We start from the raw sequence: 19,632 nt of genomic DNA on the forward strand, positions 1-19,632 counted from the left end.
GCTTTTATTGGCTATTTTACATGACGTTTTTGGCCGTATTGTGCAAATACTTGGGAAAAAAGGGGGATTTGATTATATTATTTATGTTTGTCACTTTACCCAATGGAGGAGGGAACTTCTAAATATGTCAGTTTTGACTCATTTAAAAAAAGGTGTTTGTAGAAAATGACACATTTGTTTACAAAAGACATGTCATCAAAAATTGTACAAATAAATCCATAGATCTTCAGTCTTGAGTTTGGCACGAAGGCATATTATTTTTCATAATATTTGGAAAAAAAACACAGACATATCAATGTTATCCGAGAGCTGTCTTTTTTTTTCTTAAACTGTACAAATCCCGTTTCCATATGAGTTGGGAAATTATGTTAGATGTAAATATAAACAGAATACAATGATTCCTTTCAACCCATATTCAATTGAATGCACTACAAAGACAACATAAAATCCAGAGACCTGTAATCTTTGAGTTTGGCATTACAGCATATTATTATTTTGTCATAATAGTTGTTAATAAAACACAGAAATATCAATTCTATTCAAAAATCTGTCTTTTGTTTTTACTAATAAATTCTAAGTTTTTGTACAAAATTCTCCTGAGAACCAAATATTTGAGTTTGAGACTAGAGCATATTTGTAATAATAGTTGTTAGTAAAGCACGGATAAATATTATTGCCACCAAAAATTTGTATTTTAATATTTACTAATACATTGTATATTTTTGAACAGTATTTTACTTAATCATCCTGAGGACCTAAATATTTGAGTTTTAGGCGAGAGCATATGATATTGTATTATATTTATTAATAAAACAGATATATATATATACAACTGAAACAAATTAACTATATTTAAATCCTTAAATTTGAGGTTAGACCATATTCTTTTCCATAATATTTTTTAACAAAATCCAAAGAAATATTAATGCAACCCAATATATATATATATATATATATATATATATATATATATATATACATACATATATATACATATGTGCATGTATATATGCACACACACGTATATATATATATATATATATATATATATATATATATATATATATATACCGTATTTTCCGCACTATTAGCCGCACCTAAAAACCACAAATTTACTCAAAAGCTGACAGTGCGGCTTATAACCCGGTGCGCTTTATATATGGATTAATATTAAGATTCATTTTCATAAAGTTTCGGTCTCGCAACTACGGTAAACAGCCGCCATCTTTTTTCCCCGTAGAAGAGGAAGCGCTTCTTCTTCTACGCAAGCAACCGCCAAGGTAAGCACCCGCCCCCATAGAACAGGAAGCGCTTCTTCTTCTACTGTAAGCAATCACCCGCCCGCGTAGAAGAAGAAGAAGCGCGCGGATATTACGTTTCATTTCCTTTGTGTGTTTACATCTGTAAAGACCACAAAATGGCTCCTACTAAGCGACAGGTTTCCAAGACGCAATCTCTCCATCCGCACACGGACTACTATTTCACAGCAACTGCCTAAAGACTTTCAAGAAAAGCTGGCTACTTTCCGTGCATATTGTAAAAACAAGATAGCTGAAAAAAAGATCCGGCCAGAGAACATTATCAACATGGACGAGGTTCCACTGACTTTTGATATTCCTGTGAACCGCACTGTGGATACAACGGGAGCACGTACGGTGAATATTCGCACCACAGGGAATGAGAAGTCATCCTTCACTGTGGTTCTAGCTTGCCATGCTAATGGCCAGAAACTTCCACCCATGGTGATATTCAAAAGGAAGACCTTGCCAAAAGAGACCTTTCCAGCCGGCGTCATCATAAAAGCTAACTCGAAGGGATGGATGGATGAAGAAAAGATGAGCGAGTGGTTAAGGGAAGTTTACGCGAAGAGGCCGGGTGGCTTTTTTCACGCAGCTCCGTCCATGTTGATATACGACTCCATGCGCGCCCACATCACGCTGGTTTTTAATACATTATTAAAGTTTGACTGACCTATCTGACTGTTTTTTTGACATTCCTTTAGCGCAGTTAGATGCGGCTTATAACACGGGGCGGCTTATAGGTGGACAAAGTTTTGAAATATGCCGTTCATTGAAGGCGCGGCTTATAACCCAGGGCGCCTTATGGTGCGGAAAATACGGTATATGCATTTATGCATATATATGTATACATATATATGCATATATATGCATATATGTGCATATAAATACATACATATATATATATATATATATATATACATATACATATATATACATACATATAAATATATATACATATATATATATATATATATATATATATATATATATATATATATATATATATATATATATATATATATATATATATATATATATGTATATATATACATACACACACATATTTACATACATTTGTGGTTAAAGCATATTATTTTGCAAGATTGTCATCAAAAGACAGAGAATATGAATAAAATAAATATAAATACCATCAAAGTGTCTTTTTTTTTTAACTAATAAATCAAACACATAAATTAAAATGCAAAAGTTTTCCTGAGAGCCTCAATCTTTGAGTTTGGGGTTACAGCATATTTATTTTCCATAATGTGTTAATAAGACTCGGAAAACTATTAATGCCACCCAAATCTATTTTTTGGGACTAAAGCTGTACAAAATTCTTATAAATTCTGCCGAGGACTTAAATCTTCGATTTTTCTGTTCGAGCATCGTTTTCATAATATTTGTTAATACAACACAAATAAATATCAGGACCATTTTCAATGAAAAAACTGTATATTTTTGTACAAAAATGTCCTGAGAACCTTCTAAAAAATTTTAAGTTGGTAGTACGATTATAGTGGAAATAATATTTAATGCAAGAAACATTTTTTTTAAATAATAAGGTGCAGATATAGTTTGTTATAATGCACTTACAAGGTTTCTATTCGACTTGGTGAGCAATTTCTCTTCTACTGTGTGCATTTGCCAATACGACCGTGGTATTATTGGCGACGTGCATGAAAGAGACTACGCTGTAAATAAGCACGCAGGGTGTGACACCAATTGGAGGTGTTGCCATTGTTAGACTCCCGTGAAAACATCATGGAGTGAAGTTATAACGCCCATTTCCCTCGCATTAATGAGCTCAAGCCATCGCTCTCTGCTACTCTCCAAATTCCAAATATGAATAATACAAACAGATGTCATTAGGGGGTCCTCACAGGCATACTTGAAGACCGGTAGAAAGTTCCACGAGCACAATGAGAAGTGTGTTATCACCAGCGAAGGGTGGAGGTAACAGGCGCTGCGACGTGTTAATGTGTACATATGTGTGAGAGAGGTGTAAGCATGTGTGTGTGTGTGCGGGTGTGCAATATGTAGAAGTGTGACCTTTTCCAAATCACTGACAGCTCTACAAATCAATAAAGTAAATTAGCGTTGACAAGTGGAAATGACAAGCAGGTAAAATTAGCTGTCTGCAACCCTTACAGCTCCCACTGTGACAACAACACCATGGATGGAAAAAATGCCCTTCAATTTGTCATCATTCCATAACCTCTGCATGTGCTCCTGCAGCTTCTTTTCATGCACAAGTCCTTTTCAAGATCATTATTCAAATCTGGGGGTGGGATGTTTTAATTAAAACGTTACGAAAATAAATATCAAAGATTTAGTTTCATGTGAAAAGGTGGAACAAAACACCATTTGCTGTGTACTTATTTGAATTGTTTTTTTGCGGCTACTTCACGGAATATTGTTGTTCCGAAGACAATTTTAGTGCGATTTCATACAAAAAGTGTCCGTTTTTTTAGTAAAAGAATAAATATAAATATCGTATTTTAGGTCTATTAAATGTTCTTTTACTAACTAGTACCAACGGATTAATTTCTCGGTGATTTAATTATTATTATTATTTTTTACAATAAATGAGGAAATATTCAGCCTATTTTTACACTCATTTTACATATTCAATTTGAGTGAATTTAATGGAATTTCGCATAAAAAATAACTAAGTGAAAATTTTACCTATTTTGACAAAGGGGTATAATAAAAGATGCATAACTATTACGGGGTTATTGTTATTTTTTTTTTATATAATACAACACAGACAAATACATATTTACATATATAGCAATTTCATACAAAAAAGCCTGTTTTTAGTTTTAGTTTTAATAATAAATGGGGAAAATAATAAATATAAGTATAATAATTTAGGTTTATTAAATGTTCTTTTTTATAATACTACCAATGATGACATAATACATTGATACATTTGGTGCAGTTTCATACAAAAAATTAAAAAAAAAAAGAAAAAATTTCTCAGTGACTTGTTTTATTGTCTTTTTTTTTTTTTTTTTTTTTTTTTTTTTTTTTACAATAAATGGGGAAATATTTAGCCTATTTTTACATAAATTTTACACATTTAATTTTAGTGAATTTGATGTAACTTTGCATTAAAAAAAATAACTGTAAGTGCAAATGTTACATATTTTGACTGAGGGGTAGAATAAAAGATGAATAACTATTTTGGGGTTATTAAATGTTTTTATATATATATATATATATATATATATATATATATATATATATATATATATATATATATATATATATATATATATATATATATATACATATATATATATATATAATACAACACAGACAATAAATCAATATATATATATTTATTGCAATTTTATACAAAAAAGTCTGTTTTTAGTTTTAGTTAGGTTTTTTTTATAATACATGGGGAAAATAATGAATATTAAATATAATATTTTAGGTTTATTAAATGTTATTTTACCAAATTGTACCAAAGATAAAATAATACATGGATACATTTGGTGCAATTTCATACCAAAATTGTCAGTCTATGGTAAAAAAAAGAATGAAATAAATATAAATAGGGATATATTTGGTGCACTCTTTTTACATATTACATTTTTGTGTATTTAGTGTTATTTTGTACAAACGTGTCCTGTAGTGAAAAACTGACAGAAATATTATTTTGGGTTACTGTACTTGTTTTTTTTTTTTTGTACTTTAATAAAAAAACAAAGGGAAATATTTAGTGCATTTTTCCACTCATTTTCCACATTACATTTTTGTGAATATAGTGGAGTTTTGCAGAAAAATATTCCTCCAAACTGACATATTTTGGGTGAGAGGAATGTTGTTTTAGGTCTATTAAATGTTCTTTTACTAAATAGTACCAACAATAAAATAATACATGGATTAATTTGGTGCAGTTTCACACAAAAAATGTCAATTTTTATTTAAAAAAAAAAGAAAAAAGATCATTTCTCGATGACTTAATTACAATTATTTATTTGTTTTTACAATAAATGGAAAAATATTCAGCCTATTTTTACACTCATTTTACACATTGAATTTGAGTGAATTTAATGGAATTTCACACAAAAATAGAACTGTTTGTAAATGAAAATGTTACCTATTTTGACTGAGGGGTATAATAAAAGATGGATAACTATTTCGGGGTTATTAAATGTGTTTGTTTTTTTAAATAATACAACACAGACAAATACATATTTACATATATAGCAATTTCATACAAAAAAGCCTGTTTTTAGTTTTAGTTTTAATAATAAATGGGGAAAATAATAAATATAAGTATAATAATTTAGGTTTATTAAATGTTCTTTTTTATAATAGTACCAATGATAACATGATACATTGATACATTTGGTGCAGTTTCATACAAAAATTGTCAAGTTTAAAAAAAAGAAAAGAAAAAATAACATTTCTCAGTGACTTAATTTTACTGTCTTTTTTCTTCTTTTTTTTTTTAACAACAAATGGGGAAATATTTAGCCAATTTTTACACTAATTATATTAATTTTAGTGAATTTAATGTCATTTTGCATTAAAAAAAAGAACTGTAAGTGAAAATGTTACATATTTTGACTGGGGGGTATAATAAAAGATGGATAACTATTTCGGGGTTATTAAATGTGTGTTTTTTTTTTAAATAATACAACACAGACAAATACATATTCACATGTATTACAATTTCATACAAAAAACTGTTTTTAGTTTTAGTTTTAATAATAAATGGGGAAAATAATAAATATAAGTATAATAATTTAGGTTTATTAAATGTTCTTTTTTATAATAGTACCAATGATAACATGATACATTGATACATTTGGTGCAGTTTCATACAAAAATTGTCAAGTTTTTAAAAAAAAAGAAAAAATAACATTTCTCAGTGACTTAATTTTATTGTCTTTTTTCTTCTTCTTTTTTTAACAACAAATGGGGAAATATTTAGCCTTTTTTAGACTAATTATATTAATTTTAGTGAATTTAATGTAATTTTGCATTAAAAAAAAGAACTGTAAGTGAAAATGTTACATATTTTGACTGAGGGGTAGAATAAAAGATAAATAACTATTTTGGGGTCATTAAATGTTTTTTGATTTTTTTTTAATACATAATACAACACAGACAATAAATAAATATATACATTTATTGCAATTTTATACAAAAAAGTCTGTTTCTAGTTTTTATAATAAATGGGGAAAATAATAAATATAAATATAATATTTTATGTTTATTAAATGTTCTTTTTTTATAATAGTACCAATGATAACATGATACATTGATACATTTGGTGCAGTTTCATACAAAAATTGCCAAGTTTAAAAAAAAAAAGAAAAAATAAAATTTCTCATTGTCTTGTTTTATTGTCTTTTTTTTTTTTTTTTTTTTTTTTTTTTTTAACAATAAATGGGGAAATATTTAGCCTATTTTTACACTAATTTTACACATTTAATATTAGTGAATTTAATGTAATTTCGCATTAAATAAAAATAATTGTAAGTGCAAATGTTACTTATTTTGACTGAGGGGTAGAACAAAAGATGAATAACTATTTTGGGATTATTAAATGTTTTTTTTTAATATATATATATATATATATATAATACAACACAGACAATAAATACATATATACATTTATTGCAATTTTATACAAAAAAAGTCTGTTTTTAGTTTTAGTTAGGTTGCAGTCGTGGAATTAACACATTATTATGCCTAATTTGGACAACCAGGTATGGTGAAGATAAGGTACTTTTGAAAACAATGCTGAGTTCTGTGGTATTCCGCAGGTTTTGGTTCCTGAAAGAAGCCTTTAAAACCAGATGGAACAATCACAAGGCTTCTTTCAGGAACAAAAACCTGCGAAATACCACAGAACTCAGCAAACACATTTGGGACCTCAAAGACAATAATGTTGAGTATTCAATAACATGGCAAATTCTTGCATCCAGCACACCTTACAATAGTGGTAATAAAAGATGCAACCTATGCTTGAAAGAGAAACTGTTTATTATATACCGTCCAGACCTGTCATCCCTCAACAAGCGCAGCGAAATTGTATCAGCATGCCGCCACAGACGGAAACACCTCCTAGGTAACACATGAGCCAATCACCACGCCCCTACGCCAGCCTGTACCCACCCACTCTGTGCCCTATATAAACCATGGTATGTGAATGCTCCCATTAAAATCTCCTGATGATTGAGGGAACCCCTCATGAAACAGGCCTGTAGAGATGAAGTAGTCTTGTGATTTTTTTTCCCACACATACATATATATACAGGTAAAAGCCAGTAAATTAGAATATTTTGAAAAACTTGATTTATTTCAGTAATTGCATTCAAAAGGTGTAACTTGTACATTATATTTATTCATTGCACACAGACTGATGCATTCAAATGTTTATTTCATTTAATTTTGCTGATTTGAAGTGGCAACAAATGAAAATCCTAAATTCCGTGTGTCACAAAATTAGAATATTACTTAAGGCTAATACAAAAAAGGGATTTTTAGAAATGTTGGCCAACTGAAAAGTATGAAAATGAAAAATATGAGCATGTACAATACTCAATACTTGGTTGGAGCTCCTTTTGCCTCAATTACTGCGTTAATGCGGCGTGGCATGGAGTCAATGAGTTTCTGGCACTGCTCAGGTGTTATGAGAGCCCAGGTTGCTCTGATAGTGGCCTTCAACTCTTCTGCGTTTTTGGGTCTGGCATTCTGCATCTTCCTTTTCACAATACCCCACAGATTTTCTATGGGGCTAAGGTCAGGGGAGTTGGCGGGCCAATTTAGAACAGAAATACCATGGTCCGTAAACCAGGCACGGGTAGATTTTGCGCTGTGTGCAGGCGCCAAGTCCTGTTGGAACTTGAAATCTCCATCTCCATAGAGCAGGTCAGCAGCAGGAAGCATGAAGTGCTCTAAAACTTGCTGGTAGACGGCTGCGTTGACCCTGGATCTCAGGAAACAGAGTGGACCGACACCAGCAGATGACATGGCACCCCAAACCATCACCCAACCATGCAAATTTTGCATTTCCTTTGGAAATCGAGGTCCCAGAGTCTGGAGGAAGACAGGAGAGGCACAGGATCCACGTTGCCTGAAGTCTAGTGTAAAGTTTCCACCATCAGTGATGGTTTGGGGTGCCATGTCATCTGCTGGTGTCAGTCCACTCTGTTTCCTGAGATCCAGGGTCAACGCAGCCGTCTACCAGCAAGTTTTAGAGCACTTCATGCTTCCTGCTGCTGACCTGCTCTATGGAGATGGAGATTTCAAGTTCCAACAGGACTTGGCGTCTGCACACAGCGCAAAATCTACCCGTGCCTGGTTTACGGACCATGGTATTTCTGTTCTAAATTGGCCCGCCAACTCCCCTGACCTTAGCCCCATAGAAAATCTGTGGGGTATTGTGAAAAGGAAGATGCAGAATGCCAGACCCAAAAACGCAGAAGAGTTGAAGGCCACTATCAGAGCAACCTGGGCTCTCATAACACCTGAGCAGTGCCAGAAACTCATCGACTCCATGCCACGCCGCATTAACGCAGTAATTGAGGCAAAAGGAGCTCCAACCAAGTATTGAGTATTGTACATGCTCATATTTTTCATTTTCATACTTTTCAGTTGGCCAACATTTCTAAAAAATCCCTTTTTTGTATTAGCCTTAAGTAATATTCTAATTTTGTGACACACGGAATTTTGGATTTTCATTTGTTGCCACTTCAAATCATCAAAATTCAATGAAATAAACATTTGAATGCATCAGTCTGTGTGCAATGAATAAATATAATGTACAAGTTACACCTTTTGAATGCAATTACTGAAATAAATCAAGTTTTTCAAAATATTCTAATTTACTGGCTTTTACCTGTATATATATACAGTCTGCAAGGGATACAGTCTGTAAGCACACATGATTGTGCGTGCTGCTGGTCCACTAATAGTACTAACCTTTAACACTTAATTTGACTCATTTTCATTAATTACTAGTTTCTATGTAACTGTTTTTATATTGTTTTACTTTCTTTTTTATTCAAGAAAATGTTTTTAATTTATTTATCTTATTTTATTGATTTGTTTTAAAAGTACCTTATCTTCACCATACCTGGTTGTCCAAATTAGGCATAATAATGTGTTAATTCCACGACTGTATGTATGGGTTGATATCGGTATCGGTAATTAAAGAGTTGGACAATATTGGAATATCGGATATCGGCAAAAAGCCATTATCGGACATCCCTAGTTGTTAGCAATATTCTCTTGTTCTAAAGTCCTATTTGTTCGGCAACATTTTAACACGCAACAATTTTCAGGTTTTAAAAAAACAAAAAAAATATCCAGGTAATACTTCTTTTTTTTTTTTTTTTTCAACAATAAATGCTTGTATGTTTGTCATAAATTTCAAAAATACAATGACACCTGAAGTTACGTCTTTTAGTACCCTTTGGTGTGATTTTGCGAAATGAAAGAAAACTGACATATTTACAGCTTAACACTTTTTTTTCTGGTTTTAATTCATAAATGCTATGAAATATTATAATATAAAGCCCCATTTTTCCAGTTGAGATGCGACAAAGCACTTTCACGTTCGCACAAGCTCACGTGAATTTAGACGTACGTAAATATGTCAGTCATATATATATATATATATATATATATATATATATATATATATATATATATATATATAGCTAGAATTCACTGAACGTCAAGTATTTCTTATATATATATATATATATATATATATATATATATATATATATATATATGAAATACTTGACTTGGTGTATTCTAGCTGTAAATATACTCCTCCCCTTTTAGCCACGCCCCCAACCATGCCCGCGTCCCACCCCGACCATGCCCACCCCCACCTCCCGAAATCGGAGGTCTCAAGGTTGGCAAGTATGCTGTACTCTGTGGTGTTTTTGTTTTTTTTCCACACGTCGACGCTTAGCTTCCTTTCGGAACAGCACTAGTCCGGCTTTAGGGTTGGGGTGACAGATGTGCCAAATCAAACCCACTTGTGGAATCTTTCTGGGAAGGGTTATGTATCATGGATGGACTTAGGTAGATTAGCTGCTTTACCTGCAGTGGACGATGCTTGTCCTGAATCTTTGGAGATTTCAGGCAACTGCCTGACTGCTGCAGGAGTAATTGCCTCGCTGCTTGTAGGGCCTGGGAAGAAAAGGAGGGAAGGCGGCGTAAGTTTGTGTTTTTTTTTTTTGCAACATATACACAAAACAGCGTTTGTCGAGATGAGAACTATGATGGGGGTGGGTGTACAAAAAAAAAAAAAAAAAAAAAATCATCAGTGGAATTGACCTGTCTAGTGTGTGCTCAACTGAAATAGCCACTTCTCTCTTGCACGTTACCGAGCGCATTTGCATATTCATAATATCAATTTGAAGTAGAGGTAGCACTGTGTGAAGTGTCCCCGGGAGCTGTAATTAAAGTGGACAAAAATCAACATCAGATTACATTCGGAATGAATTAACTCGATGGCCAGCTTTTACACCAAAGGAGGGAATCAAACAGAGGAACGGCGTGAATGGAGCGCTCCTATTTGTAAACTGGAGGGAAAATGTCATTGGAAGCGCTGGGAGGGGTTTGCCGAGATAAAACAAAAAAAAAAGATGGATTGTGACGTGCCTGGTTCGGACAAAAGATGAAAAAAAAAACATTTGTGTTGTACACTCTTAGAAATAAAAGTGCTAAGTAGAACCATATAAGGTTCTTCGGCTCGTCCTCATAGGAGAACCCTTTTTGGCTCCAGGTAGAACCCTTCCACCTGGAACCCTTTTGGAGGGTTCTACCTAGAACTGTGTGTGTAAGGTTCCACCCAGAACCCCCCATGAGAGGTTCTACAAAGAACCCACGCAGGGAGTTCCACTAAGAACCCTTTCATGTTTCAAGGGTTTCATCTAGAACCCACGCAGGGAGTTCCACTAAGAACCCTTTCGTATTTCAAGGGTTTCATCTAGAACCCACACAGGGAGTTCCACTAAGAACCCTTTTGTATTTCAAGACTTTCATCTAGAACCCACGCAGGGAGTTCCACTAAGAACCCTTTCGTATTTCAAGGGTTTCATCTAGAACCCACACAGGGAGTTCCACTAAGAACCCTTTCGTTTGTCAAGGGTTTCATCTAGAACCCACACAGGGAGTTCCACTAAGAACCCTTTCGTATTTCAAGGGTTTCATCTAGAACCCACACAGGGAGTTCCACTAAGAACCCTTTTGTTTGTCAAGGGTTTCATCTAGAACCCACACAGGGAGTTCCACTAAGAACCCTTTCGTATTTCAAGGGTTTCTTCTAGAACCCACGCAGGGAGTTCCACTAAGAACCCTTTCGTATTTCAAGGGTTTCATCTAGAACCCACACAGGGAGTTCCACTAAGAACCCTTTCGTTTGTCAAGGGTTTCATCTAGAACCCACACAGGGAGTTCCACTAAGAACCCTTTCATGTTTCAAGGGTTTCATCTAGAACCCACACAGGGAGTTCCACTAAGAACCCTTTCGTATTTCAAGGGTTTCATCTAGAACCCACACAGGGAGTTCCACTAAGAACCCTTTCGTATTTCAAGGGTTTCATCTAGAACCCACGCAGGGAGTTCCACTAAGAACCCTTTCGTATTTCAAGGGTTTCATCTAGAACCCACACAGGGAGTTCCACTAAGAACCCTTTTGTTTGTCAAGGGTTTCATCTAGAACCCACACAGGGAGTTCCACTAAGAACCCTTTCGTATTTCAAGGGTTTCATCTAGAACCCACGCAGGGAGTTCCACTAAGAACCCTTTCGTATTTCAAGGGTTTCTTCTAGAACCCACACAGGGAGTTCCACTAAGAACCCTTTCGTTTGTCAAGGGTTTCATCTAGAACCCACACAGGGAGTTCCACTAAGAACCCTTTCATGTTTCAAGGGTTTCATCTAGAACCCACACAGGGAGTTCCACTAAGAACCCTTTCATGTTTCAAGGGTTTCATCTAGAACCCACACAGGGAGTTCCACTAAGAACCCTTTCGTATTTCAAGGGTTTCATCTAGAACCCACACAGGGAGTTCCACTAAGAACCCTTTTGTATTTCAAGACTTTCATCTAGAACCCACACAGGGAGTTCCACTAAGAACCCTTTTGTTTGTCAAGGGTTTCATCTAGAACCCACGCAGGGAGTTCCACTAAGAACCCTTTCATTTGTCAAGGCTTTCATCTAGAACCCACACAGGGAGTTCCACTAAGAACCCTTTCTGGGAAGCGCTACAGGTGCATTAAAACCAAAACAAACAGGCTAAAGAACAGCTTCTTCCCCAGGGCCATAACCATCCTGAACGGACTGCCCCATTGTCCCTCATAACTGCCTTCTCTTCGGTGCAATAACCCATTCCACCAACCACCCTGTTTTTCTTTTTGTTTTTTTCATGTATATATTCATTTCACACCATATTCATTGCACTTCTACATTTTTTATATTTTTATATATTTGCACATTGTTTTTCTAGCATGCACACATCGCACTGTATGGAATGGCCTCAATCTCGTTACCTTGCGTAATGACAATAAAGCTGATTCTGATTCTGATTCTGATTCTGATGTTTCAAGGGTTTCATCTAGAACCCACACAGGGAGTTCCACTAAGAACCCTTTCGTATTTCAAGGGTTTCATCTAGAACCCACACAGGGAGTTCCACTAAGAACCCTTTTGTATTTCAAGACTTTCATCTAGAGCCCACGCAGGGAGTTCCACTAAGAACCCTTTTGTATTTCAAGACTTTCATCTAGAATCCACGCAGGGAGTTCCACTAAGAACCCTTTCGTATTTCAAGGGTTTCTTCTAGAACCCACACAGGGAGTTCCACTAAGAACCCTTTCGTTTGTCAAGGGTTTCATCTAGAACCCACACAGGGAGTTCCACTAAGAACCCTTTCGTATTTCAAGGGTTTCATCTAGAACCCACACAGGGAGTTCCACTAAGAACCCTTTCGTTTGTCAAGGGTTTCATCTAGAACCCACACAGGGAGTTCCACTAAGAACCCTTTCGTTTGTCAAGGGTTTCATCTAGAACCCACACAGGGAGTTCCAATAAGAACCCTTTCATGTTTCAAGGGTTTCATCTAGAACCCACACAGGGAGTTCCACTAAGAACCCTTTCGTATTTCAAGGGTTTCATCTAGAACCCACACAGGGAGTTCCCCTAAGAACCCTTTTGTATTTCAAGACTTTCATCTAGAACCCACGCAGGGAGTTCCACTAAGAACCCTTTCGTATTTCAAGGGTTTCATCTAGAACCCACACAGGGAGTTCCACTAAGAACCCTTTCGTTTGTCAAGGGTTTCATCTAGAACCCACACAGGGAGTTCCACTAAGAACCCTTTCATGTTTCAAGGGTTTCATCTAGAACCCACACAGGGAGTTCCACTAAGAACCCTTTCATGTTTCAAGGGTTTCATCTAGAACCCACACAGGCAGTTCCACTAAGAACCCTTTTGTATTTCAAGACTTTCATCTAGAGCCCACGCAGGGAGTTCCACTAAGAACCCTTTTGTATTTCAAGACTTTCATCTAGAACCCACGCAGGGAGTTCCACTAAGAACCCTTTCGTATTTCAAGGGTTTCTTCTAGAACCCACACAGGGAGTTCCACTAAGAACCCTTTCGTTTGTCAAGGGTTTCATCTAGAACCCACACAGGGAGTTCCACTAAGAACCCTTTCATGTTTCAAGGGTTTCATCTAGAACCCACACAGGGAGTTCCACTAAGAACCCTTTCGTATTTCAAGGGTTTCATCTAGAACCCACACAGGGAGTTCCACTAAAAACCCTTTCGTTTGTCAAGGGTTTCATCTAGAACCCACACAGGGAGTTCCACTAAGAACCCTTTCGTTTGTCAAGGGTTTCATCTAGAATCCACACAGGGAGTTCCACTAAGAACCCTTTCATGTTTCAAGAGTTTCATCTAGAACCCACACAGGGAGTTCCACTAAGAACCCTTTCGTATTTCAAGGGTTTCATCTAGAACCCACACAGGGAGTTCCCCTAAGAACCCTTTTGTATTTCAAGACTTTCATCTAGAACCCACGCAGGGAGTTCCACTAAGAACCCTTTCGTATTTCAAGGGTTTCATCTAGAACCCACACAGGGAGTTCCACTAAGAACCCTTTTGTATTTCAAGACTTTCATCTAGAACCCACGCAGGGAGTTCCACTAAGAACCCTTTCGTATTTCAAGGGTTTCATCTAGAACCCACACAGGGAGTTCCACTAAGAACCCTTTTGTATTTCAAGACTTTCATCTAGAACCCACGCAGGGAGTTCCACTAAGAACCCTTTCGTATTTCAAGGGTTTCATCTAGAACCCACACAGGGAGTTCCACTAAGAACCCTTTCGTTTGTCAAGGGTTTCATCTAGAGCCCACACAGGGAGTTCCACTAAGAACCCTTTTGTATTTCAAGACTTTCATCTAGAACCCACGCAGGGAGTTCCACTAAGAACCCTTTCATGTTTCAAAGGTTTCATCTAGAACCCACACAGGGAGTTCCACTAAGAACCCTTTTGTATTTCAAGACTTTCATCTAGAACGCACGCAGGGAGTTCCACTAAGAACCCTTTCGTATTTCAAGGGTTTCATCTAGAACCCACACAGGGAGTTCCACTAAGAACCCTTTCGTTTGTCAAGGGTTTCATCTGGAACCCACACAGGGAGTTCCACTAAGAACCCTTTCATGTTTCAAGGGTTTCATCTAGAACCCACACAGGGAGTTCCACTAAGAACCCTTTCGTATTTCAAGGGTTTCATCTAGAACCCACACAGGGAGTTCCACTAAGAACCCTTTTGTATTTCAAGACTTTCATCTAGAACCCACGCAGGGAGTTCCACTAAGAACCCTTTCGTATTTCAAGGGTTTCTTCTAGAACCCACACAGGGAGTTCCACTAAGAACCCTTTCGTTTGTCAAGGGTTTCATCTAGAACCCATGCAGGGAGTTCCACTAAGAACCCTTTCATGTTTCAAGGGTTTCATCTAGAACCCACACAGGGAGTTCCACTAAGAACCCTTTCGTATTTCAAGGGTTTCATCTAGAACCCACACAGGGAGTTCCACTAAGAACCCTTTTGTATTTCAAGACTTTCATCTAGAACCCACGCAGGAAGTTCCACTAAGAACCCTTTCGTATTTCAAGGGTTTCTTCTAGAACCCACACAGGGAGTTCCACTAAGAACCCTTTCGTTTGTCAAGGGTTTCATCTAGAACCCATGCAGGGAGTTCCACTAAGAACCCTTTCATGTTTCAAAGGTTTCATCTAGAACCCACACAGGGAGTTCCACAAAGAACTCTTTCGTATTTCAAGGGTTTCATCTAGAACCCACACAGGGAGTTCCACTAAGAACCCTTTTGTATTTCAAGACTTTCATCTAGAACCCACGCAGGGAGTTCCACTAAGAACCCTTTCGTATTTCAAGGGTTTCTTCTAGAACCCACACAGGGAGTTCCACTAAGAACCCTTTCGTTTGTCAAGGGTTTCATCTAGAACCCATGCAGGGAGTTCCACTAAGAACCCTTTTGTATTTCAAGACTTTCATCTAGAACCCACGCAGGGAGTTCCACTAAGAACCTTTTCGTATTTCAAGGGTTTCAGCTAGAACCCACACAGGGAGTTCCACTAAGAACCCTTTCGTTTGTCAAGGGTTTCATCTAGAACCCATGCAGGGAGTTCCACTAAGAACCCTTTCATGTTTCAAAGGTTTCATCTAGAACCCACACAGGGAGTTCCACAAAGAACTCTTTCATGTTTCAAGGGTTTCATCTAGACCTGACACAGGGGGTTCTAAAAACATCCCTTTTCAAAGGTTTTCACCGATAACCGTCTTGTCTTCTGAGGGTTCTATAAAGAACCATATTGTATTCTACAGATCAGTTTAGTTCATATTATATTGTGGTCATTTATCATGTTGACATTGAACAAACATTCCAAACATTTTAATGAGAAAAACATTTATTTAAAGATAGGCACCATTATTGGCAAATGTTATCAGGAAGTATGTCCCTGGTGACACAGGATCTTACCCATGCTTTCAACAATCCCTGAAGAACTCTTTCTTCCAAAAACGGTTCTCTGGATCAAAATAGTTCTTACTGGAACCCTTAGTGTTAGTGAGAACCCTTTTAAAACCAATTATTCAGAAAAGGGGTTTTAAAGGGTTCTCTGGATCAAAATGGTTCTTACTGGAACCATTAGCGTTACCAAGAACCCTTGAAAAACCCTTTCTTTGGGAAAGGGTTTTTCAGAAGCAAATGGTTCCAGTTAGAACCTCAGCCCTTGTAGAAGAACCCTTTTAGAACCCTTATTTCTAAGAGTGTAGGCATACTTGCCAACCCTCCCGGATTTTCCGGGAGACTCCCGAAATTCAGCGCCTCTCCCGAAAATCTCCCGGGACTAATTTTCTCCCGAAAATCTCCCGAAATTCAGGCGGAGCTGGAGGCCACGCCCCCTCCAGGTCCATGCGGACCTGAGTGACGTGTTGACAGCCTGTTCCCACGTCCGCTTTCCCACAATATAAACAGCTAATGATCGAGGGCGAGTCTTGGTTTCTTATGTGGGTTTATTGTTAGGCAGTTTCATTAACGTCCTCCCAGCGCGGTAACAACACACAACAACAGCAGTCAAGTTTTCGTCTACTGTAAAGCAGTTCGTCTGCCGTAAACAGCAATGTTGTGACACTTTTAAACAGGACAATACTGCCATCTACTGTACATGCATATGTGACCCACCCATAATGTGTCACATTTTTGTGTTGATTTATTTATTTTATTTTGTTGTTTGAATTCGTTTTTGGAGCTGTCATTACACATTTATCAGTATTCACATTGGTCAGTAGGGGGCAGTAGGGCGATTCTTCCCAATTGAATGCTATCACCTGCAGACCGGAAGTGTCTTGTCATTCTGATGAGCGCGACCAGTCTGTGAACAATTGAAACGTCCTGTGTGCTTTTTCCTCCTGTATAACAGGTTAGTTTTGGTGAATCAACTCACTGAATAATATCCATGTGATCTTTATACGTTTAAGTACACATTCTGATGGTGGAGCCTAACTCTAAAGTGTTTGTGAGTTGTAGTTTGTATTTGTGAATGAATCCAGTGCACAGCTGCAGTAATCAATACAAAAAGGCGACGTGAGTGCGCAATGTTTATATAGGAACTTCTGATCCTAATTCAGACTCCCAAATTAGAGCTCCCGTTTTCCTATTGATTTTATAATGTATATTTGTATAATGTGTGTGTTCTGAAATAGTGACAGAGAATAGAACAAGGATGGACAATTCAACCCTTAACTCAACAATGAGTAGATGAGTGTTATGTGTGTGTATGTGTAAATAAATGAACACTGAAATTCAAGTATTTCCTTTATTTATTTATTTATATATATATATATATATATATATATATATATATGTATACACACATATATATATATATATATATATATATATGTGTGTGTAATAAAAAAAAATATATATATAGCTAGAATTCACTGAAAGTCAAGTATTTCTTATATATATATATATCTCTCACTTAACCACAAGTTTTTCAACTTGTTTAAGTCGGGGTCCACGTTAATCAACATTAAACTGCCTCAAGTTGTTGCTCAGATTAAATAAAATGACACAACTTTTCTTCTACCGGTACATATAAAAAGTGCAACATTAAACAGTTTCAAGTCAACTCAGCCTCAGATTAAGTGTTAAAGGTTAGTACTATTAGTGGAGCAGCAGCACGCACAATCATGTGTGCTTACGGACTGTATCCCTTGCAGACTGTATTGATATATATTGATATATAATGTAGGAACCACAATATTAATAACAGAAAGAAACAACCCTTTTGTGTGAATGAGTGTAAATGGGGGAGGGAGGTTTTTTGGGTTGGTGCACTAATTGTAAGTATATATTGTGTTTTTTATGTTGATTTAATAAAAAAAACATACAATAAAAAAAATATATAAAAAAAACGATACATATAATAAAAAAAACGATACCGATAATTACCGATATTACATTTTAACGCATTTATTGGCCGATATTATCGGACATCTCTAATTCTGAGCCTTATCTTATTTAGTTTTTATTTTATATATGTTGACCACGTTAACCCTGGCAATGGACCCTGTGTATATATGTATGTCATGCCATTGTTTACAAATTTGGTAAATAAATAACCAAAAAATGTAGATTTTGTTGTTTTCTTACTGTACCGAAAATGAACCGAACCGTGACCTCTAAACCGAGGTACGTACCGAACCGACATGTTTGTGTACCGTTACACCCCTGGCAACAATGTATAAAAAACTTTTCGAAGCGGGGTTGGAAGCATGATACTGATAAAGCACGTTAACACATGTGCCGACCTAAGGTGGAGAAGAACACCTGAAGTTGCAGTGCAGCCTTTGGTCCCGCGACAAAAATACCGACGCGAGCCGCACCAAAGTGCACACAATGTTGGGCTTGGACCAAAGTACCAAACCATTAGTGTGAGCTCAGCCTTATTTCATTCCCGAGTAGCAGCTGGGCTTGCAGATTCTTCAAGAGCATGCGGATGAAAAGAGTCTTGCACATTACTGCATCACAGCATCAAGTCAACTTTACACGTTCTTTCCTTTTTGGTGAGGACAGAGGAAACTGAGGGAAAAGCCAACTACAACAACAAAAATGAAAACCTGTCTTATTCGTATGCATGGCGGTATCCATGGCAACAGCTACCTTGTCAGTCAGGGCGTGCATATGGCGAGGCTTTACCTAGCAGGTGGGAACAATGTTTGAACAAGTACATTGAGATCCTCGGCAAACAAAAAAATGAGATTGAGGAGGCAGGGAAAAAAAAAAAAAAGTTGCCACGCTTTTTAGGCCCTCTGGGGAGTGTCGCCACCCCGGTCGGGGAGGGGGGGGGGGGGGGTGTCTGCCCGGGAGGAGACAGGCTCTCGGGTAAACAAACACTTTACTCGGGAACCGGGTCCTAAATGCATTGATCCGTCTGCTTGACAGGAGGAACACAGTCGCCACTGCTTGATATGCGTGTGTGTGTGTGTGTGTGTGTGTGTGTGTGTGTGAAGTGTGCATCCCCTACACTCACACACACAAACACACACAGTACAATGCTACCTCAGTTTTACTTATTAATCAGTAACAAACACCTCCCAAAATTACATCTAAACTAGAGCTGTCCGATAATGGCTTTTTTGCCGATATTATCCAACTCTTAATTACCGATTCCGATATCAACCGATACCGATATATACAGTCGTGGAATTAACACATTATTATAATAATATATATATAAAAATTA

General features: G+C 36.6%; 1 protein-coding gene across 1 annotated transcript in view; it reads right to left on the reverse strand.

Annotated features, from left to right (window-relative positions):
• Window positions 1-19,632, reverse strand: part of foxp2 (forkhead box P2) — a 476,912-nt gene that overhangs the window by 172,196 nt on the left and 285,084 nt on the right. The window contains exon 5 of the mRNA XM_061961406.1: window positions 10,386-10,475. Coding sequence (XP_061817390.1) covers window positions 10,386-10,475 — 90 coding nt within the window. The remainder of the gene's footprint in view (window positions 1-10,385; window positions 10,476-19,632) is intronic.

This window comes from Nerophis lumbriciformis, linkage group LG05, assembly GCF_033978685.3.
Source record: "Nerophis lumbriciformis linkage group LG05, RoL_Nlum_v2.1, whole genome shotgun sequence".
NCBI classification, from domain to species: Eukaryota; Metazoa; Chordata; class Actinopteri; order Syngnathiformes; family Syngnathidae; genus Nerophis; species Nerophis lumbriciformis.